This window comes from Sander lucioperca, chromosome 22 (genome assembly GCF_008315115.2).
Source record: "Sander lucioperca isolate FBNREF2018 chromosome 22, SLUC_FBN_1.2, whole genome shotgun sequence".
Taxonomy (NCBI): domain Eukaryota; kingdom Metazoa; phylum Chordata; class Actinopteri; order Perciformes; family Percidae; genus Sander; species Sander lucioperca.
In genome coordinates, this window is record NC_050194.1 from 25134116 (window position 1) to 25157315 (window position 23200).

A 23200-nucleotide genomic window follows, 5' to 3' on the forward strand; every position below is an offset into this window, starting at 1 on the left:
TATTGTATCAAAAGAAAAAAAAAAGGTCCAAGGCACTCTTCTATTATTGCAAGGAGTTGTAATCATGGTGTCTACTAAAGGGGGACACTGTGTCTTGAGGGCTACACCATGAAGAAGGCCATTGTGTGCCGCTACGCATGGGTTGCTGCCCATCTATTTTTAATGTACTAAGAATCTAGATGAAATAGATATTTAAATAAAGGCTTTTAAAAAAAACATTTTCTAGAAGAGTGCCTTGGACCTTTTTTTTAAGACTTTTAAGATTTTTTGGGGTGATTTCAGCCTTCAATGGATAGATCAGCTAGATATGACAGCAGTGAGAGAGGGGGAAGATGTAGGAAATCGTCACAAGTCGGACTCATATCCTGGACCTTCTGCGTCCAGGCATACACCTCTATATATGTGCGCTTGCTCTACCAACTGAACTAACCCACCACCCCATGTCTGGGTAAAAAACAAAAAAAAAAACTGCACACTGGTAGGGAGAGGGATTTCTAAACTGCACTTTCTGTCCTATAAGAATAGACTAGACTAGACGGTATACCATGAAACTGGTAAATGGTCCCATGCCTAGTGTGAAGTAGGCTGACGGACAATCCTCTAGTCCTAGTAAAACAATTCAATTCAATTTCAATTCAATTCAATTCAATAAACATAAATGTATAATTTGTCCGGGTTTTATTTTACTTTCTAAGAATGCAGGATGGGGGTTTTCCTAACTGTAGGATGAACTTTGCTCCCCGAAGAATGAGAGATGGTCGTAAAAAGGAAGGAAGGCGTTGTGCGGTGCAGCACGGAGCCAAAAATATCCACCTCCAGACTTAAAAGTCTGAGCCTAAGAATTGACTTCAGGGGAGGAGGGATGTGCGTCAAAACACACTGTATGTCGGAGCAGGTGGTGTGTGAGAAAAACGAGGAGTAGCAGGTAGTTTGCTTTGCCCTGGGGGTCCAATCACCTCCCAGCACACTGTTTAGGCTTTCTTGGCTTTGTTTGGCTTTTCATCTCTCTCTCATCTTGCTTTTTGTTTGTCAGTGTGTGCAGGAGATTCTGTGTTTTTATTTTCTTATTTTTTTTTCTGCACGCAATATCCTCATACTGTACAGTACGTGCACGGAAGTTCAACGGGTCTAGTTCCCAGCCCTGAAGCACACCGCCGCACAGAGCTGCTGCCGCTACGTGACTTTTCTCCGGCTTCCAGAGGAGATTTTACTACCCAAAAACATCCGTCCCAGCCAGGCAACGAGGGCAATAAAAAGACAGGACAGACACAAAGAAAAAGAAAGAACACAGACAACGATTTGGTTAAATGCAGATGTCTTGGTGACTTCTGTTCTGAGATCTGTCATCTTTAGACCCCCGACTACATATTGTATAAAATTAAGTTGCTTATTAAATTGAGCCAACAACAAAGTGTAGGGCGGCCTAAAGCCTTTATACATACAGTACCTTCTTAGCGCATAGAATACTAAGCTATTAAAATAATTGTTTTAATATTAAACAAAGTGAATCCTTTGGAATAACTGTATCTGTCGATCTTTATGACTACCTTGCCTATGGGCCAGTAAGCCTATCATCAATGTCTTTTTTTTTCATAAATAGGCTGATTTATATTTGCTAATAATTTGTTTGATTCATGACAATTTAATTTTTGAAAATAACTTTCCAAAGTTGCAAAGGAACTCCCTTCATTCATTTTGCCAGATCATGGTCTAGAACCGAAAAGTCACCTACTAGTAAATTAAATTTTAGAATAGAATAGAATAGAATAAATCTTTACTGTCCACCAGGGTGGAAATTTTTCTTTGGCTCACCAGACATACAAGACAGATAAACATACAGACAACATCTCAGACATGACAGTTGAGTATAAAAAATAATATGAAAAGAAAAAAAATAAATATCAGAATAAAACAGAATAAATATGCTTAAATTCATTAAAATAGCAGCTCAATTTGATGTTGTCACTTGGTTTGGTTGAGGATACTGATGGCATTTGGAATAAAGGATTTTTTAAAAACACTTGTTTTTTTTTTTTTTGTTTTTTTTTTTGCCAGAGGCACTCTATTCTATTCTATTCTTTTATATTCTAGTGACTACCTTGCCTATGGGCCAGTAAGCCTATCATCAATGTCTTTTTTTTCATAAATAGGCTGATTTATATTTGCTAATAATTTGTTTGATTCATGTTGACATTTTAATTTTTGAAAAAACTTTCCAAAGTTGCAAAGGAACTCCCTTCATTCATTTTGCCAGATCATGGTCTAGTACCGAAAAGTCACCTACTAGTAAATACAATTTTAGGCACTGTGCAGGAGTTTCTTTGCAACTTTTGACTTACTTATCCCCCTCCGACGCACCTGCCTCACACTATAGATGTGTGAAGTATTTTTCTGTACTGAAAAAACTTAAATTAACAGTAATTTGGTTGCACACCTGCAGTAACTCTGAGGACGCCCTAGGGGCCCCAGACCCCCTGTTGAAGATCTCTGTTTTAAAGGTCCAATGTGTAGGAATTTCTCCCATCTAGCGTTGAGATCATATATATCGCAATCAACTCTCTTGCACCACGCAGTTCAAAGTACGTATTACAGCTACGGTAGCCTTCATGCTTCAAAAAGCCGGTCTCTTGCTCTTTTCAATCTCCTTTTTCTTTTTCTGGGCGAAGGAGAAGACTCCTGTTCTCGAAATTTGGATTTTGAATACGTGTGGTCCTCCATGTTTCCTTCTTCTAACTTGCCGGGGCCGGGAAGCTATGATACCCATTAGCAGCAGCTGTGAGTTTATCATGTGACAGAGAAAACATGAAAGGCGGAGCAGTATGTCCTGTATGTCCCTTACCGGCTAACGTATTTCAAGATGGAGCATGAATATGGAGCGCCTACCCCAGTTTATGCAAACGCAAATGTAAAATTTCAAGCCAATAGGAATACTTGGAATTGATGGTGGTGGTAAATATTCATGAAAAAGGACAAGTTTGTGAACGGGCAACACAGATTTTTGATAATGAACAACTAAACACGTTACACACTGGACCTTTAAGCCTCCTGACACCTTTAGTCTTTTTACCCTTTGGCCTCCCAAAATAAAAGACAAGCTGAAACAACAGAGCAGACACAGACCTTATTGTGTAAAAATACCTCTTTTTTTATTGAATTTCCATCATTACAATTGCACATAATCAGTTTGAGCAATCTAAAATATTTATAGAAATTCATTGAGCTCTAAATGAACAGTCATCAGTCAGAGGCTTTAGAGATGTGTACATATACTGAGAACTTCACTTTCCATTGGGGCAAAGAGCTGTAGCCACGGTAACCCTCCCCGAAACCCACCCAACAGCAACAAAAGACCCTCTTCCACATACAGTAGCATCTCTGGATACGTCTTAATCTGAAAAACCCTCACCCCGAAAAAAACAACACAACACCGCAACATCAGAAGTCACATACAGCTACGTGTGTACCAGCAGTTTACCACCTGCAACAGAGAGACAGAAAGCTCCACGGGTCACAAGTCATGTCGTAGTATTCGACCCCGAGAACCCTCAAAGTGTTGTGCAATAGATGAGTAAAACAAAGCGTTCAAGAAACCTCAGCACAGTTCACACACACACACACACACACACACACACACACACACACACACACACACACACACACACACACACACACACACACACACACACAAAACCTGCAGAACACAAATCTGTAAAGGGCTGGAAGCGTTATGCACAGGCTTTTGGATTTTTTTTTTATGCATCCGCTGACACGTTTTGAGGATGAGGAAGAAGGTGAGCAAAATTTCCTCCGATTCTCTCCAAGGTTTCAATCTCTATCAGACCTTCAAACACTTCAAACACGGCGTCTTGTTCCAGTAAAAGCCGCTCGCCTACTGGATATTCCCAACGCATCATCCAGAAATACATGCCTGTTGTCGGGGACTTAATTTAACTCAGAGGTTAAGAGGGGGGATTCATGATGGGATGTGACAATAATCGCCAGAGAAAGACAGTTTCCACTCGGACGTCCTGCCCCCGTTAACCCCCAGCGGCAGAGGTTTACTCAGCAGGTGAACACGAGCCACTAATAGACTCGCAGACGGGAATTTCCATATGCAAGCAGACATATATGGATGTGCACACAAAGCCTGACATGTTAGAGAAGCTGTGACAAAAAAAAAAAAAAATAAAATACAAAAAAGACCTTTTCTTGATGCAGGTTTGGAGAAAGCTGATGACTGTTTTATCTGTGACTTGCTTCATTATTTCCCCTGAGAGGAACAGCAGGAAAAGGGCGGTGCTGCCGTCTGGCCAGCACACTGATCATGGGACACACACACACACACACACACACACAGCGTTTCACTATCTTTGTGGGGACCCATCATTGACATAATGTATTCCCTAGCCCCTTACCCTAACCTTAACCATCACAACTAAATGCCTAACCTTAACCCTTACCCTCACCCTAACCATAACCTAATTCTAACCCTAATCCTACAACCAAGTCTTAACCCTCAAACAGACCCCACAAATATAGTTAAACAAGACCCCACACACACACACACACACACACACACACACACACACACGAAAATGCCATGTACAGGGTGATTGGACTCAAATCTTTTCTCATTACATTACACTAAAAATCTAATATAAGTCAACTATGACCAGAAGTATCAGAGCTGTTTTTACTGAGCAGAAGAAATGAACAGCGAGTGTTGAGTCAGAAGGTTCTGAGTGCAGCTTTTGGGATACTGAGCCTTACATATTTGAGTGACGATCTGACAACAACAGCTCTGTGAATTACTTTTGGAAATTATTTAACGAAACACACCCCCCTTTAAAAAGTATATACCTTTAGACAACCGTACATTCATTTCATACAATAATAATAGGTGGTTACTGTAAATTCTCAAATAATAGCCAGAATGTGGCCTGTTAGTTGGTAAAGCCAGAAAAACTAAACTAGCAATCCCTTTTCTAAGAGCTCTGTAAAGTGTCCATACTTCATACTAAAGTAAAATACATTATATTAGCATGTTTTGGAAGTACTTTGTTGCAGTTGGTATACAAGGCGTTAATGTACTTTATCATTTTGTACTAACAGAAACAAAAATCCGAATTATCAGATGTTAATTAAACATAAATCTCGCATTTGCCAGACCTCTCCACAGCGCAGTGCTGTAGTATGGTCTGGCTACGCCACTTATCTATTCTGGGATAGGGGGAAAAAACACTCTGGGTTGTTTGTATTTCTTTAAACCAATCACAAGTGTTCTGGGTGGCACTACCTGGCGCGTATTCATCCCAGCTTCATGTTAAAGTTACCCAGTGGAGTTGTTGTCCACTAGTGGCACTACTGAGCAATGATTTTACAAGCAGGTCCCCATTTTGTTTGTATGTTCTGCACATGCAAGAGTATGCATGCGCAGAGAAACGTTTCTATCCTACTGATCAACAATTAGCAGTGAGAACGTGCCAAAAAGCCACGCAACATGCCAGCAAAGAGTGAAGAAGACCAGCTAGTAAATCGTTAGCCGATTCTTAAAAAAAAAACAATAACCTGTCTTAAATAAAAGCCTCTGTAGGTGAGGAAAACACAGCTACTATTTGAAAAATTTCAATACTGCAATTTCATTAAAAAACAACATCAGAACCTTTTCATTCCAATCTCTCTCTCTCAAAAAGGCCAAAACACTTTAGAACCAAATTAATGTCCACCTAGGCCGCAACCTTTAATGTTCAAAACGACAGGTTTCTACAGTAGCACACGTACAATGTGACTATGTGATCCTCAGCACAGCGCAAAACATCACAGCAACATGCAGTGTCATTGTCCCAGAGAGGAACTGCAGGACAAAAACAGTGTGTAAGAGTCATTCACAAAGACGGAAGAGGAGAAGCGTTTAAATGTAAATGTTTACCACAGAAAAGCATCGCCAGATCACTGCTGTGAGACCATGCAGGTGATGATGAATGTATGAAAGGGGAACATGCTATAATCAGGAGGGCTGCACTCCCCGTCCCCTGAATTTGCAACAAGTCCTTCGAACCATAGGCCGATATAGATTTTATAGTTTATTTCTACCCTCTAATACGATCCACAGAAGTGTTTTCCATCCTCATATCTAAACCAGAGACCGTTGGTCGCGCTTTTGAACGCAACGGTCGCCGTTTTAAACACATTAACGTTGTGAAACGGTAGCAGTTTGGTTATGTTCAGGCACAAAAACTCCTTGGTTATGTTTACAAAAAAAAAATCATGGTTTGGGTTCAAAATCAGACGTTACTTCACTTCCAGTTAAGCATGGCATGGACGTAGAACGTGACTCTGTTTCTTCATAAAGTCAAAAAACAACAACTCGCTGTTTACTTTTATTTTTTTTTTTTTTTTTAAATGGGACACGATCCCCACGTTCTCCTGGGTGAAAGTCCTGTTTGTGTTTGACCCATCCAACACCCCCGACCTGCATCCACATGGTACAAGCCTTCCGTGATCGTGCAACGCCCCCACGCCCTCCTCCACACAGTTGCTAGTAGCCAAGGAGGACACAGAGGATTAAAGAAACATGATGGACTCTTCAGAAGAGGTCATGATCTTCACTTGAGTTTCTGCGCGGGAAAGTCGCCGCATGCCACAATCTTCTAAACATAGTCATACTGAGAAATACAGAGAGAGTTGTGTGGAGCGGATAGTCTTAATTAGCTTTGTAGCAACTCATTTGGCAATGGCTTGAATCTAACGGAGGTTCATTAATATAAACAAAATGACGCACTAAAGCTTTAACAGCATGCAGGACGGACACGACGAGCCTGTGAGGGGACTCGCCACACCTAAACATCATTTAACTCAGCTGAATGAAGTGTGACTTGAATTTGTCTAATTTCATCATGCAATAAAGCACTAAGGGCAATTAAAGTTTCTCAAGAGTATATTTCCATCTTTGGCACAAACGCATACTAATGAGGAAGCCCTTGAGGTTCTCATTATGGTGGCTGGCAGTGAAGTTTCTCTGACAGACTGCCACCTACCCTCTGACTCAGCTTCATTACAAGGGAAAGTGGCAAAATGATATGCACGTAGGGGGTGAAAACGCAACCACTTCCACCGCGTGTCAGCTGCTTTCAGCAGAGCCGGCTGGCGTGAAAAGGTTGGAAACCATGAAGAGAGGAACTAATGGAGGAGGGTGACACTTTCGTAAAGCAAAGGCAAGCTTTCCGAGCCATTTGTTTTGTTGGTGACACTTTAAGGAGTTACCTGGTGGGAAGTGAGCTAAAAGCCCAGCCGGGAGCAGATTATGGTGTGAAGGGTGAAAGGAAAGATAGTCTGCTATAAACAGGAAACTCCCTGCTGAACGTGTTTAAATTAACTGGACAAAGGACAAAAAGGACTGTTTTGAATGGTGACAAAACCAGAATATTATGTCAAGAAATAAAAAATGCTAATGATGATACTCAACCTCAGACAGTACAACCTGGTGTAGTTCTTTAAAGGCCCGATCTGTAATCCTTTTGTGTTTTACGACTACAGTAGTCTATATTGACGATGTTACATTTCAAGGATTGTTCAGGTGCTGTTGGATGTCCCTCATTTCGGCCGTATGTCCGTCACCTTCCTCCTGGATTTATGAGGTTAACTGCTCCTCAGATCTCTGCAGGGTAAATCCAGACAGCTAGCTAGACTATCTGTCCAATCTGAGTTTTCTGTTGCACGACTAAAACTACTTTTGAACGTACACACGTTCCACCAAATCAAGTTCCTTCCCGAGGCTATTTAGCAGCGGCACCGTTGCTCCGCCCAAGACAATTGTGATTGGTTTAAAGAAATGCCAATAACCCAGAGCACGTTTTTCTCCCATCTCGGGATGCTGTGTGGACTAGCCGGACCCTCCTCCACAGCGCTGTGGAGGAAGGTCTGGCAATGCGAGACTACAACTACATTTACTGTGTGTGACGACTTTGCCGACAGTAAAAATATTATTGATGATGAACATGATTAAAAATTTAAATTCTCGGTCTATTTTCCAGCTGTTTATATATTTATAAAGTAAACCCATTAACAGCGTGAGAAAACATTACTGAAAGCTGCACTCATCAATATTTTTATATTTAACCCTCTGAGGTCTAAGGACATTTTTACATTCCTTTTTAAATTCACATTTTAAGGATATTTGCATATAACCGGATCCCCATGTGTTTCATATCAAAATGTTCAGAACAAACTCAGCTTTCAGAGTGAATCCCACATTTGTTCCAGAGCAATGTTTAAAGAGATAATTTGGCCCTAAAGCGGAAAAATTGACGTTTGCTTTAAAAATTTCTCAAATCTCTACCTACACTCAATTATTTTGGTGCTTGAAATGAGTTTACAAAAGTCTTGGATTCACAAAAGTAGCCTAATATATGAATGAAATAGTAAATAAATGTCCAAAATGAAATTTTGTATTATCGCTTGTTGAGTAGGAGTGTTGACAAACATCGCTAGGACTCGCCGGTGCGTCTTTTGTCCTCAGAGGGTTAACAAAGTTCCAGCAGCAGGCAGCTATTTTCAGTTCGAAAAAAAAAATTAAAAAACTGACTGTATGCTACCTGCTCAGCACTGAACGGCAGAGAAACAAAGTTAGAGAACTAGCTGGTGAACATAGCCGAGGTGAGCATTAAGCAACTGAAGAATCAGATATTCCCCTAAGGAGTTGGTAGAGACCAAAACGGAGCTAAAAGAGAAAGTGAATTTATGCCCAAACTATTTTATAAAGTAAAAAATATGCAGAGGGTGGAAAATGGTCCAATGCCCCCACAAAACAATAATTATCCCTGTTATTTTACACACTGTTGGGACTGTTTTGAAGGTACCTGAAGTTTTTTTTTAGAATAGGGCGTTGTTTCTGTAATGACTAAAAGACAAATCTAATCTATTCATACATGTATTTTTCATGTTCAAAATCTGTGGTAGCGTCCTGCAATGTTACATGTTAAAAAAAATCCTTTTTGTCTTTTTCAAATGACCGATTGAGCCTCAAAGCAACAATCAAACCCCTTGGACACAGTCGAACAATGCTCAGTGGAAATGGACTGAAGACGGACACAAATACATCAAAACGTCAAGTGATAACCCAGAAACAAAACATTTATAGGCAAGAAGAGGATGCCAATTTTTCCAATTGTGACAATACCCTGCCGTCCTGCCACTTACAGTATTTTCAAGTTTCCCATTTCGTCATAAGAGTAGTAGATAACAACTAAAGGCGTCAGCTGAGCTCTATGGATTCAGCCCGAAGCTTCCAGCCATCAGAAACCAACGTGCGGAAGAAAAAAAAGCCAAGAGCCAAGGCAACAACAGAGATGAGTACAAATGAGTTGAAGAAAAAAAAATACTGTTAATGTCCACAGAGAAACACAAAGTGATGAAAGCAAACAGGAAGTGGAATTCTGATCACGTGAGTGTGAAGCGAGAGGACGCTGATATGATGGGAGAAGCAGAGATCCCTGCAGCATCCTTGTTACAACATATTACTTTTCGTAGTTGTTTTCCAGAGGCACCTAGAAGGCTTGCGAGTTACATTTTAAAAGCATTGACGTGTTTGAGCCAAGAAGAACTGAAAAACACACACACACACACACACACACACACACACACGAGAAGTCTCTGATGGATCGCTCAAGTTTTCAGAGGGAAAACAGCAGTTGTAATAAATAAAAGAAACTGCAAGAAATATGTCTGGGGGGGGGGGGGGGTAAAAACTGGATCTACATAAGACACAACAATAATTCATATAATATTAATAATATTAATAATAGCAATAATGTCCAGTTCTTTTCATGTTGAACATGGAGTGGAGAGGGTTGAGATTGGCTCAGTACAGACAACAGGTAGAAGACGGGCAATCTTCTCCCACAACTGACCACAATGTCAACACACACACACACACACACACACACACACACACACCTCACTTCAAAATGTGTGTGTGTGTGTGTGTTTGTCATGTAGGGCTGCATGATTCATCCGATTTCTATCACAACTTGGCCTCGTAGTACCTGTGTAATCTCGCTACACCCAGTGTGTTTGCAAAGGCAGGGCGGTCCGCTGTGTCAGACTAAGCTCATTTAAGAACGACACTAAACTAATTTCCCCTATAGTAGCATCCACGAGTGACAGCGTCACATCTGACGATGAACACCAGAGCTGCAAAGATTAATCGATAAAATATAGTAGTTGTCAAATATTAAATTCATTGCCAACTATTTTGATAGTCGATTAATCGGTTTTGAGTCATTTTTTTTTTTTTAAATGAAAAACTTATCTGATTGCAGTTTGTTAAAGCAACACTATGTAACTTTTCCCGCTTCGGTCACCCTACAGGTTGGAAGCGGAATTGTCCATTACATTACATTGTCCAGTTAATTCGAACTACAGATCCGAGGCAACCCGATCTGGCAAACTTGCATAATGTAATGTAATGGACAATTCCGCTTCCAACCTGTAGGGGGACTGAAATGGGAAAAGTTACATAGTGTTGCTTTCAATGTAAATATTTTCTTGTTTCTTCTCTCCTCTGTGACAGTAAACTCTGGGGAAAACGGATCCACATTTTCTGACATTTTATAGACCAAACAACTAATTGATTATTCGAGAAAATAATCAACGATGAAAATAATCGTTAAGTCGCAGCCCTAATGAACACGTGATGGACTGTTCCCCTCAGTTGGGATTGGGAGACTCCCCGGCAATTTCAATTGATTAAAACTTCTCTTTCCAATCTTCAGAAATATTTCCGTCGCTATTCATGCAAATCACCGAGTGTAACACTATGAAAGCCTTCGAGGAAACCCTGTCTAAAGATCTGCCCCTTAAGCTCTAGTAAGTACAATTCATCACGTCTCTTCCCTGTCTATGGCGGTAGGGTTTTCATGCATTGAAGTGTGGCCGCTTGGAAAAGCTTTAAAACACTCGCCGGAAAGACACGTCGTTCCAACTAGTTTACTTCAAAGCACACCCCGGATCAACAGGTCACAACACAGAGTGGCACAGCACAATTCATTTGCGCATCCTCGCAAAATATGTGGCGACACAGTAACTATTTGCGGGTCACTGGGTTACCGTTATGTAGTCTACATCCTCGACGTTCCACTTCCAGGATTTCTCCGGTGCAGCAGGAAATTCCGCCGGATGCATGACTTTTCGCCGATGTCCGTTTCCTTCCTCTGTCTTTGTGTTGTAATTTTAAACTCTGGTGGATTTCTGAGGACTATGGTTAACTGCTCCTCTGATCTCTGCAGGGTAAATCCAGACAGCTAGCTAGACTATCTGTCCAATCTGAGTTTTCTCTCGCACGACTATTTTTACAGCGGCTCCATGTGGAGCTTAGAGCCGCCCAAGACGATTGTGATCGGTTTAAAGAAATGCCAATAAACCAGAACACGTTTTTCTCCCATCCACCAGACCCTCCTCCGCTCCGCAGCGTGTGAGACTACTGTTCTGTAACCCAAAGGCAAATCTACTGATTGCCGAGATTCGACTGAAAATTTCAGACAGAAATATCACTCTTTAAAAAGCCGGTGTGACCTTTGTCATTGTCAGAATCACGAATAATAAATGTATCAAACCAAAGTTAGCCATCTGAACCACGACAGAACACAATATGAAGGTACCAAAAACTACTGAAAAAATCCCTGCCTGTACGCCACAAACCACTGGGAAGCAGGCGCCGTTGTGAGTTTATTGAAAAGAAACAATTTTGGTCCAAAATTGTGCTTGAACCCTGTTTGTCGGGGCCTTAACGCCGTCTCAAAAATCAATGACGAAATGAGTCAGAATCAAGGAAATAAATCCAACCAAAGTTCTGACAAAACTTTTTTGAACATTGAAAAAAAAAGCCTCACACTTTTTTTGTGAGCAAGGAACCTGTTTCCGATGTTAACACAATGAGCAAATGTATGTGCTGTGCACGCTGTGTTTGGACAAACCACCTATTGCATCCAAACGCTACAACCAAGTACAATATGAAGGTACCACGGCAACGGAAACTACCCGATAATCCTGCCGCCTGGACACAAAAAACATAAATAACAGAAGCGTGACTACTCTCGCAGGCATGATGAGACTGCAGAGGAAACATTTCATTACCACAGGAATCGCAAGAGAAAATCATCTCCACTCTGTACACAAAAATCACAATTTTATCCAAAATCGGGCAGCCCCACACACACACACACACACACACACACACACACACACACACACACACACACACACACACACACACACACACACACACACACACACAGGCAGCCAACAACTGTTCCTCATCGGAGCCTGTTTTCACCCAGCGATATATTCTGTACATGCAGTCAATTAATAAACCGATGCAACACTTGCTTTGAGTATACAAACATTTAGATTATACATAGATAGCATTATATCATTCATCTTTTTTTTTTTATAATGTGCACCTCTTTTCACTTCTGTTATTCAGCACAAAAAAAATAAACGTGAGTTTGACCGTGATGACAGGCTGAACTCGCTGTCTAACGTTTTGCGTAGCAGGCGGTGGGACACATCTTACCAAAGAGGGAGTTTTTTTTGTTGTTGCATACGGACATCTTAAATAATTCCAGATTATGTGTGAGGCACCCCGTCCCTCCCCAACATCCCTCCCATGTCAGGTAATGTACAGAGGACAAAGAGCCCAGGTAGGGGGGGAGGGGGGTGGGGGAAGGGGGCGGGGACAAACTCCTGGTTCTGCTTGATCAGCTTCTCCTCTGGGCTCCGTCCGTCTGTTTCTGGAGGGAGGGGGTTGGGGGTGGGGGGAGTCCTGCAGGTAACAGGGGGCTGGATGCTTTTTGTTTGTTGTATTTTCTTTCTTCTTTATTACAGATCTTCCCTCCCTCCTGTGCAAGGGTGGCGACTCAGTCCCCCAAGATGACTTTCACAAAGCTGGCCACGTCGGTTTCTTTGGCCTCATGGGAGGTGAAGAAGGGATGTTGCTGAGGAGAAAAAAAAAAGAGACATTTATTTAGTCAATTAGAAGCAGGGTTTCCCCCAGAAAAGTTGTTTAGCCCGGTGGCGTGTGTCTTTTTTTCCCCGACGAGGGCCCGGCTAGGGCCAGTCACAGACGCGTTATTATGGAACCCACGCAACTTCTAGGCAAGACCCGCCCTTCAATAGCATTCACACACTACTATTGGCCAGGTGTCCATGCTTACATGAGGAAATGTAACCCGATTTGTTCATGTCCTATCTTAATCACTCGAGGTCAATGCCTAACCCCAACCAATCGAGCTGTTTCGTAGGGCGGGACTTGCCTATGGAATCCATAACAATGCGTCACAGTAGTTTCTGTGATAACAGCATCATAGGTAGAATCGCAAAATTGAGAATTTAAAAAAAGCTATAAGACAGACTCCATAGGGCTCTACATTAAGTCAGTTCTAAAAGCTAACTGGAGATTTGAAAATATGACTAATGTTATGTCTAAGTTTCAAACCGAGCCGCCCCAGCTTAACTGTAGTTTTAAAAAACGTCTTAAAAATACATTAAAAAATAATTCCCAGTGGCTTAGCCCTGGTGGGCCACCAGGCATGCAATACAATATCAGAAATATGGGTTTCTTTTTAACTACCTAATTTTAATTACCCAAAAATAACATAGATGGATGATTCCATACGACACGCTTCGCGAGTACAGAAGAGAACAAAAGATAGGATCTCTACTTTCATTTAATTTTTTATAAAAAACATTGAGTTTTATAAAAATAGAAATTTGCATTTGAAAAAAATTTAAAATTTAAAAAAAAAATCAGACTAAACGTTGACACATACCCTTCTGTAATGATCCTTCTTTTAATATGAGTCTAAATAATTCATAATTTTGGTATTAGCTATAATTTCCTATAAATGAGGTGTATTGAGCCTGAATTCCAAAAATGAGTGTAACCCTGGTAATAAGTTGGTGCTAGTGGTGTTTATACACGGTGGTGAAAAGAAGCATTAAACGTCAAAAAAATAGCCAAAAACATTGAAAAAAGAGATGAAAACGTCAGACAAAGTGTTGATTTTCAGGACGACAAGTACATGGTCAAATGGAAGACAACACAAGGGTTAAAATTCTATTAGTTGCACAACCCTATGTAAAATGACAACTGATTTACTGTATGTAATGAGGCATCTACAGCAGCTTATCTAAAGGAGAGGACTTTCAGCCACATGGAAATAATGGTGTTAGTGCGCCCTCCAGTGTCTGGTTAACAGTATTACAACATGCATGCAGGTTATGTTATGTTTACACAGCCAGGGGTGGAATGTAACTAAGTACATTACTCAAGTGCTGTACTTAAGTACAAATTTTAAGTACTTGTACTTTACTTGAGTCATTTCTTTTCAGGCCACTTTCTACTTCTACTCCGCTACATTTCAGAGAGAAATATTGTACTTTTTACTCCACAACATTCATCTGACAGCTTTAGTTACTAGTAACTTTACACATTAAGATTTTTGCACACAAAACACATGTAGCTTATAAAATAAGATGTGTTATTATATACTACCCAACACTAATTGGCCTACAGTCCAGGTGAAATGATTAGACCATAAAACACACAACTGGTTGGATCCTTTAAACCATTCTACACAAATGGGAGGATTTCTCTGCATCGAGTACTTTTACCTTTAAGACTTCAAGTACATTTTCCTGATGATACTTACGTACTTTTACTTAAGTAACATTTTCAATGCAGGACTTTTACTTGTAACAAAGTATTTTTACAGTGTGGTATTAGTACTTTTACTTAAATAAAGGATCTGAATACTTCTTCCACCTCTGAAAACAGCAGAATGACGACAAAATGATAACATATTTTTGAACACTCACCATGAGTTCTGTGTAAGTCGGCCGCTCTTTGGAGACTTTCTTTAAGCTGCGGAAGCAGAAAGCATCATCAACTTGAATTCACAACATTCATCACCGACACCGCAGAACATGCACTCGACTCCTTCTCCAGCCTTCAGTCTCAGAGCACAGCTTTTTATTCCAAGTCTGAATCCCACAGCAGTACGGAGTTCCTTTTTTTACTTTCATTTTTTTTCCATCATTTCCTCGAATTCAACAGAATGTGTGGCGAGAGAAAGGATGTGAGGAATGTCAGGGTGCCTTTAAGTGTGCCGACAGGACAAAAAGAGCTGTGTTGGAAACCGTTCCCTATCACTGAAATACTGCACTCTGTAGTGCGTTCGCCATTTTTTAGTGGAGTTCGAAGTCTCTGCGGTTAATTTCATTCATTATATAGTCCACTATATAATACCCACAATGCACGGCTAATTTGAGTGTACGTACGACATTCCGTACACCACTGTTGTGAAATGTCTGTTTAAAGCACTTGAATAAGAAATTCATGTTGTTTAGTTTAAAACTAAAGGAAATGGTAAATTATGTGTGATTAAAACTCACTATTTACATTATTTACAGCTGATATGTGAAAAGGTACACCACCTTATTTGTTTAACACTAATTTAGTTTTACAGGAAGTGCTTTTATTTTGAAGTAGCCTACACGGAAGTTGTCTGTTGTGTACTCTTGCTAGCTTGTACTGAGATGAACGTGAGACGCTAGATGCAAAACATGTCCGTCAAGCTTAAGTTGTTCTCTTTCTTGTTTGTAAAACTGCAACATATTGAACAGTAAATGTTTACAATGCAACGCGGTCGTGTTTTCCCCGAGGAGGAGAAGAAGAAGCAGGAGGACCCGCGGAAACTAAAAAAGGAAAAATGGAGCGGGCCTTTGGAAATGTAACATGCAACAGACGTATACATACACCTTTTAAACTCCTCCTCAAAAAGAGATATTACAAAATTTCATTTCAGACATGTATCTACTATGTTAATCATATGTAAGCTGAGGACTTTGGTAAACTCATTTCAAGCACCGAAACAATTCGAACAACACGTCATAAGTTAAAGTTTGTTTTCAAAAGAGATTTGAGGAATTTCAAAAAGCAAAACATCAACGTTTCAGCTTTGGTGCCAAATGATCTCTTTACACATTCCACACATAGAAGAAATGTGGACGTCACTGTACGGAAAGCTGAGTTTGTTCTGAACATTTTGATGTGCAAATACCTTAAAAAGGGTATTTTTAAGGTATTTTAAGGTACATTTAAGAAGACATGAAATATATATATATATATATATAAGATATATGATGGCGGATTTGAACCATAATATTTTTATTTGTAATCTTCTGCATGTGTGTGTGCTGCTGCACATCCCTGTGTGTGTGTAACAAACAGTGTGCGCGCGCTGTGCACAAGCCTAGGAGCATTTTACTAATGCTCTGTTAAAATAACAATGAAATGCTGCATTATTGACTTTAGACCAGGTTTTTGTTGGTCAATGGCGCGATCACTTCCCGCTGCCTCAGGATAGCAATACTCCCAGAGTGCACCTGAACACACCTCCCTGTAAGACCAGCACGCCCGTGGGCGCACAGATGGGCGCAGGTGCATTTGTTATTTAAACGACGCGGGCGCTGGACGGGAAACTGCGCTGCGCCGGGTGCAAGATAGGGCCCACAGAGTTTACGTTGCTATGGACGCAGGATTCCAACCGTAGAGACGGAACAGACTATTTTCAGTAACACTTTACTTGAAGGTATCTACATAAGAGTGACATGACACTTTCATAAACACATGAACCCTAACCCTAACTCTAACCCTAACAAGAGGGGTTAGGGTGCCCATCCCGGGCGCTGTTATTTAACCCTAACGTGTCATGTCACTCTTATGTAGATACCTCACAACAACAACAACAACAACAAGAGCGTTATAATGAACTCAATCTGATAAAAGGGGAAATTAACTGAAGCCCACTCAGCTGTAATCAACACACATTTCTATCAGATTCATTATGGCTTTGTTAAAGGGCACGTTGACTCTGCTGGCGTCTCAGCCTTGAGTGGGTTAAAAATAAAGAAGAACACAATCAAAAATGTATATATATAATATAATATATATTTAAAAAAAAAAAATCCAGAAACGCGTAACAAAACATAAACAGATTCCCCTAACATTAGTTATTTGTAGTTATTTATGAGTCCTCACTAACATAATATGATAATGCAGTTTAAAAATAAACTTGTTTGTTTTATTGTCACAACAGAACCCAGGAACATCAAAATTATTAAAGTTCTGATAAATAAAATGTATAAAAATACGAACTTAAGATATGAAACTTAAAGGGTTAAACGCGAGTGTTGCCAACATGGAGGTTGTAGAGCGCCCTCTGGTGGACAGACTGTGCAACGCCAACACTCAGAACATGGTTGAAGGGGGTTTCGTCCGTTTTTATTTTATTTTTTAAATATTAATTCATTCATTATAAATGCCAATACCGATAGTTTGGAAAATGCCTAATATCGGCCCGCCGATATTTCGGTCGGGCTCTAGTTGGAACCTGAATGTTTCCTGGCTGATAAAAAAATGAAATGGGACTGAACAACAGAAAAGGACGAACCACAGAGAGCTGAAGTCCACAAATTCGGGGGAAAAGTGGTCGGCAGGAAGCTGGGGCGAAGGTTCTTCCACCACCTGCTTCAGCTGCTGGAAGGGCGTGCCCCACGAGTCGTACGGGAAGCGCAGGATGGCCAGCTCGATCTGAAAGAGAGGCCACAGAAACACTGAGAACATGAACCGCACCGGAACATTAGGATCCAATCTCCAGCTAGATTCTCAATCGATTTGCTGGTTAAAAATCCATCTTTGTTTGAGTGCTCTGATATCGATTAATAAATCCAGAAATCGATCTTTTAATATATGCCTTTTTCACCATGTTATAGTTGTATAGTTGTACGTGTTTATTTGCAGAGAGAAACATATTTTCAATTGCTCTGTATGTCTGGCACACATTGCAGAACTGACAAATAAAGTTGACTTGACTTAACATTATGGCATATCCCATAATTTCCTCGTATCGTGCAGCCCTAGGCGATATCCAGCCCTACTTCAGACAAAAACTCATCATCTGCTTCACGTTGTAGTTCTTTCAGTATACAGCACACAGGTGGCTCTTAAGTTCTCAAGAAGCACCAGATGCTCTGAAATCACCCAAAAACACAATGATTGCTCATCCAGTTCTGATGACATCTTGGAGTTATAGCTAAGATATAAACTCCCATCCTGCAGAATTCATAATGAAATTGTTTCTCCAAAAGCTGAACTGTTTTTTTTTTTTCTTCTTCCCTTTTCATTTCTCTCACCAAACACTTAGCGCTCCTATTGCCACTTAAATTAGACTTGTGCTGGAACACTTGATGGGAAATTGTCACATATTGCAGCTGAATCCTTGACGCCGAAATATTCTCTGGTCTGACTTGGAAATGTGCTAATGAGAAAGCTATGAATATTTAACAACTCATAATGAAACGTCTAGACACTCGTTCGTCTCGAGCTAGGACTCACAGAACCAGATTTTTTTCTTTTAATTATGAATCATTTTTTTACCCTGCACATACTCTTATTATTTACTCCTTTAGAGAAACTGAGATGAACAAATTCGGGACAACTAAACTTGTCAGTGAGATTAAGGGGTTTCCAATATAAATTCACACTGAAATAAAGAATAAAAAAGAAATTAAAAGGTGATTTACCATCGTGATTCCTAAACTCCAGATGTCAGATTTGACGCTGTAGCCTTTCTGGTTCGTCTCGGGGTTGATCCTCTCCGGCTGCGGGAAAACAAGTAAGAAAGATGTCACGTATGGTAATGGTTGTCAGGGACGACCTGCGCGCTTCCCTGTCATCCTTAACGTCTTGCGCGCACACGTACGCACGCAAGCAACGCACGGAATGTTTTTAAGTGTGGTTGTATGAGCTACCGCCCCATAGTGGATGGCGGGACTAACAAATCTATATATGGAATAATAGTGGAATATTGGTGTGCATGTATACTCATTGTCACTTTCTTTAAATGAAGCTTCAGGTTTGTCGGTTGTAAAACAGTTCAATGACAGCACACTAAGGGTCCTATTTTAACGATCTAAGCGCACGGCGTGAAGCGCATGGCGCAGGTGTGTTTAGGGCGTGTACGAATCCACTTTTGCTAGTTTGACGGCGGAAAAAAGGGTCCGGGCGCATGGTTCTAAAGAGTTGTACTTAGTGTCTTCATTAATTCATAGGTGTGTTTTGGGCGTAACATGCAATCAACCAATCAGAGATCATCTCCCATTCCCTTTAAAAGCCAGGCGCATTTGGACCTTGGAGCATTGCTATTATGATGGAGGATTTGCACCATAATATTTTTATTTGTAATCTTCTGCATGTGTGTGTGCTGTTGTGCGTCCCTGTGTGTGTAACAAGCACAGTGTGTGCGCGCTGTGCACGAGCCTAGGAGAATTTTACTAATGCTCTGTTAAAATAACAATGAAATGCTGCACTATTGAATTTAGACCAGGTTTTTGTTGGTCAATGGCGCAATCACTTCCTGCTGTCTCAAGATAGCAATACGCCAAGAATGCACCTGAACACACCTCCCTGTAAGACCAGCACGCCCAGAATGCACCTGAACACACCTCCCTGTAAGACCAGCACGCCCAGAATGCACCTGAACACACCTCCCTGTAAGACCAGCACACCCATGGGCCACAGATGGGCGCAGGTGCTATTTGCTATTGAAACGACGCGGGCGCTGGATGGGAAATTGACAACTGCGTCGGTCTTAAACTAGCAAAGACACTTGCTGAATGTGTTTGTTTGGTCTCTTCCTGCTTACCGCCATGTAGGGTTTGCAGCCAGCGTCCATGGTTTTAGCCACCGAGTCAACCAGGTAGCCGCTGATGCCAAAGTCGCACATCTTCACCTGGCCCTGGATGTTGATCAGCACGTTGGAGGGCTTCACATCTGCAACCAGAGAGACAAAGACGACGGTTTTATGGTTTTTTGAATAACACTCTGACACTGCGGTCGCTGCTCAACACCGACTGTGTGACTTTATTTCTGTCGCTTTCTGAACGATTACATGAAGCTGTGATGCAACCTGAGCCACAGAGTGGTCGCCACCGGGGCCACAGAAGGAAGCATTAACCCTTAAAAGGAGCATATCAGTATCACTACGAATGTTACAGTGTGCTTGCAAGTCAATGCTACTTGGCTACAGATAATGTGTACCTTATCTTTGCTGACCATGTTCAAATAATGCTGTTCAGATTTTTGGATCGTTCAAGGTGGCCATTTATTTCTCTATGGTACGGAAATCAAAAGGCAGGCTCTTGCTTGAATTTCAATTAAATATGAATAAAATCTATATTACCTGATCACTGCAGGATTATGCATGTTAGTTTAGGAAAAGCAATTACAAATGTTATCTTGTTAGTTGTAGCCATCATTTCTATCACTTATGATAATTGTGCTCAGTGAGCTAACTGTTGAGATCTGGACGCATGGTCACAGTGACTAAAATATGAAGGTCCCATATCATGCTCATTTTCAGGTTCATACTTGTATTTGGGGTTTCTACTAGAACATGTTTACGTGCTTTAATGTTCAAAACACATACTCATACTGTCTGTTACCTGTATTCACCCTCTGTCTGAAACACTCTGTTTTAGCGCCTGTGTCTTTAAGTCCCCCTTTCTTTATGATAAAAAAGACATGGAAATCTGACTTCTCTGATTATGGGACCTTTAAGAGCTTTTTATTGCGGCTGCTTGGAGGCAGCAGAACAAAATGTAAACTGATCATGTAGTGTACAGCTGCCTGCTGGATATGACACTGATAAAAGCACTAACGGTATGTTTATAGATCATTTGTAGATCTTTGTAGACGTTTGCGACCGCACTTGAAGGCAGCTTCATTTCACGGATGAAGTGAGAAAGAAAACAGACAAGGCGAATGTGCTTTGTTGTCGCAGGAAACAGTCAGCTGTTGCACAAACTCCCGGGCAGTTCAGTGCTTGTGTTTTCATTTTTTTTACCCTCATAGTGTTTTAAACTTTCTTGCGGCAGCGATAGAGGCAGTGATGTTCCCTGTATACTGTACGGGACTCTCGCAGACGCAGGCAGTGTAAATACGAGATGTTCCGATACCGATACCAGATTCGGAAAAACCTCCGATACTGCCACACACAAAATGCTGCTATCGGTATCTGAAAGTACCAGAGTTTATGCACCCATCCGCTACCATGTAATTTAGCCCCAAAGAAAAAAATCCACCTCAAAGTAGTTTATTTATGTTGTTTTTTCCGTTATGACTGACTGTCAAACTAGATAATAAAAGTAAGTTCTGTGGCGTTCATTGTTTGGGTTTGTTCATGTTTCACAAAAGGTTTAACCCGAGCCAGACCAACAACAAAGATAGAAATCATATTACATCCATACAGGGATAGTAGTATACAGTTGTTAAAACATAATAACATATATGACACACTGGTATCTGATCAGTACTCGGTATCGGCCGATACGCAAGTTCAGGTATCAGAATCGGTATCAGGAAGGAAAAAATCGTATCGGACCACCTCCAGTGTGAATGCAGGCTAAAATAAAAGAGTGAGCTGATAGATAGTGCGCTGATAGATACTTATCTGTGAGTCCCTGTGAGGCATTTAAACGTTTGTCCTTACGAATAAATTGATAAATGCAGCTTTTAATGGAGATGAATTTGAAGTCTGTAGTGCTCGACGTCAAAAATGATAATGTAACCTTGACAAAAGTAAAAGCAGACTGGATGTTCACTGTAATGGATTTAATGACTCATGCTTGTTTCAAGAGTCTGCTGATAGATTTTGATATCATACGGAAATTAATGGAAACCAATGGCTGCCTGGAAGGTCAGAAAAAAAAGACATTCAATTTATATTACACAGCAGCATAGACGACTTTTAGCTAATGGGCTAAAACTTGCCAAACACAGCGATAGCCCTTTAAAAATGAGAGCTGGGTGGAGTAAAGAGAAAGAAAAAAAGAAAGAAAACAAAGAAAGCAGTTCAGTGCAGTGAGGATGCATCACACAGAAATGGATATTGACACTGTCTCTGAGAGGTTTAATGGGTTTCCACTCAGGCTCTTACCTCTGTGTATGACTTGCAGATTGCTGTGCAGATGCTCCAAAGCTTTTACTATCTGTAATAACAAAGCCCGTTAATAAGAAAATGAGAGTTACATAACAAATATCTGTCTACCTACCTACCTACTTATCATTCATCCATCAATCTACCATCTATCTATCCATCCATCCATCCATCCATCTATCAAGCATCCATCTATCTATCTATCTATCTATCTATCTATCTATCTATCTATCTATCTATCTATCTATCTATCTATCTATCTATCTAGCATCCATCTATCTATCTATCTATCTAGCATCCATCTATCTATCTATCTATCTATCTATCTATCTATCTATCTACCATGCATTCATCCATCCATCTATCTATCTACCATGCATTCATCCATCAATCTACCATCCTTCTATCCATCTGTCTATCAATCCATCCATCCATCCATCCACCATTCATTCATCCATCTATCTACCATTCATCCATCTATATCCTATCCACCCATCCTTCTAGCTACCATCCATCCATCTACCATCCATCCATCCATCCATCCATCCATCCATCTACCATTCATCCATCTATATCCTATCCACCCATCCTTCTAGCTACCATCCATCCATCTACCATCAATCTACCATTCATCCATCCATCCTTCCATTGTGTTCAAAGTTTTTTAAGTGAACCCACCGAGACAGCGATCTTTCCCAGGATGTCCTCGGGGATGGTCATGCCTTTCTCGATCACCTGCTTGTAGAACTTGTCGAGCGATGTGTCCATCAGCTCCATGCAGATCCAAACGTCACCCTGGCAACACACAAGTCAAATTTTGGAAAGAGATCCGGAAAAAATGGCAACAAAGCACCAGGTCACATTCCAGATGCACGGTAAGCGACAGATTTTCCAGTGTTTATTGTCACGGCGAGGAAATCCCAGACATGTGCTCGCTGCTGCAGAGAGTCATTAATACTCTCTGGTGGTTCTCATGTTGCTGGGAGTCAACAATGGAGATTTGGAATATAGACCCATTGAAACATGTATATTATGTTTTGTTTTATATATAGCATTGGTTGATATATTGCTATCAGATTTTTATGATTATCTTTAAAACTACGTATCAATATCGGCAACTAAAATCCAGTATTCGTCAATAGCGT

General features: G+C 40.7%; 1 protein-coding gene and 1 long non-coding RNA gene across 2 annotated transcripts in view; one reads left to right on the forward strand and one right to left on the reverse strand.

Moving 5' to 3' along the window:
• Positions 1-10829: 10829 nt before the first annotated feature.
• On the forward strand, positions 10830-11155 carry LOC116061170. The gene is made up of 2 exons (XR_004107664.1): positions 10830-10971; positions 11028-11155. It is a non-coding gene; the product is annotated as an uncharacterized LOC116061170 (long non-coding RNA).
• A 1279-nt stretch (positions 11156-12434) lies between these two features.
• The window catches only part of map2k6 (mitogen-activated protein kinase kinase 6), a 32850-nt gene continuing 22084 nt past the window's right edge, over positions 12435-23200 (reverse strand). Inside the window, exons 6-12 of the mRNA XM_031315123.2 lie at positions 22734-22850; positions 22056-22107; positions 19764-19891; positions 18643-18720; positions 17511-17650; positions 14875-14920; positions 12435-12992 (exon numbers count right to left, since the gene is read on the reverse strand). Coding sequence (XP_031170983.1) covers positions 12915-12992; positions 14875-14920; positions 17511-17650; positions 18643-18720; positions 19764-19891; positions 22056-22107; positions 22734-22850 — 639 coding nt within the window. The 3' untranslated portion in view covers positions 12435-12914. The remainder of the gene's footprint in view (positions 12993-14874; positions 14921-17510; positions 17651-18642; positions 18721-19763; positions 19892-22055; positions 22108-22733; positions 22851-23200) is intronic.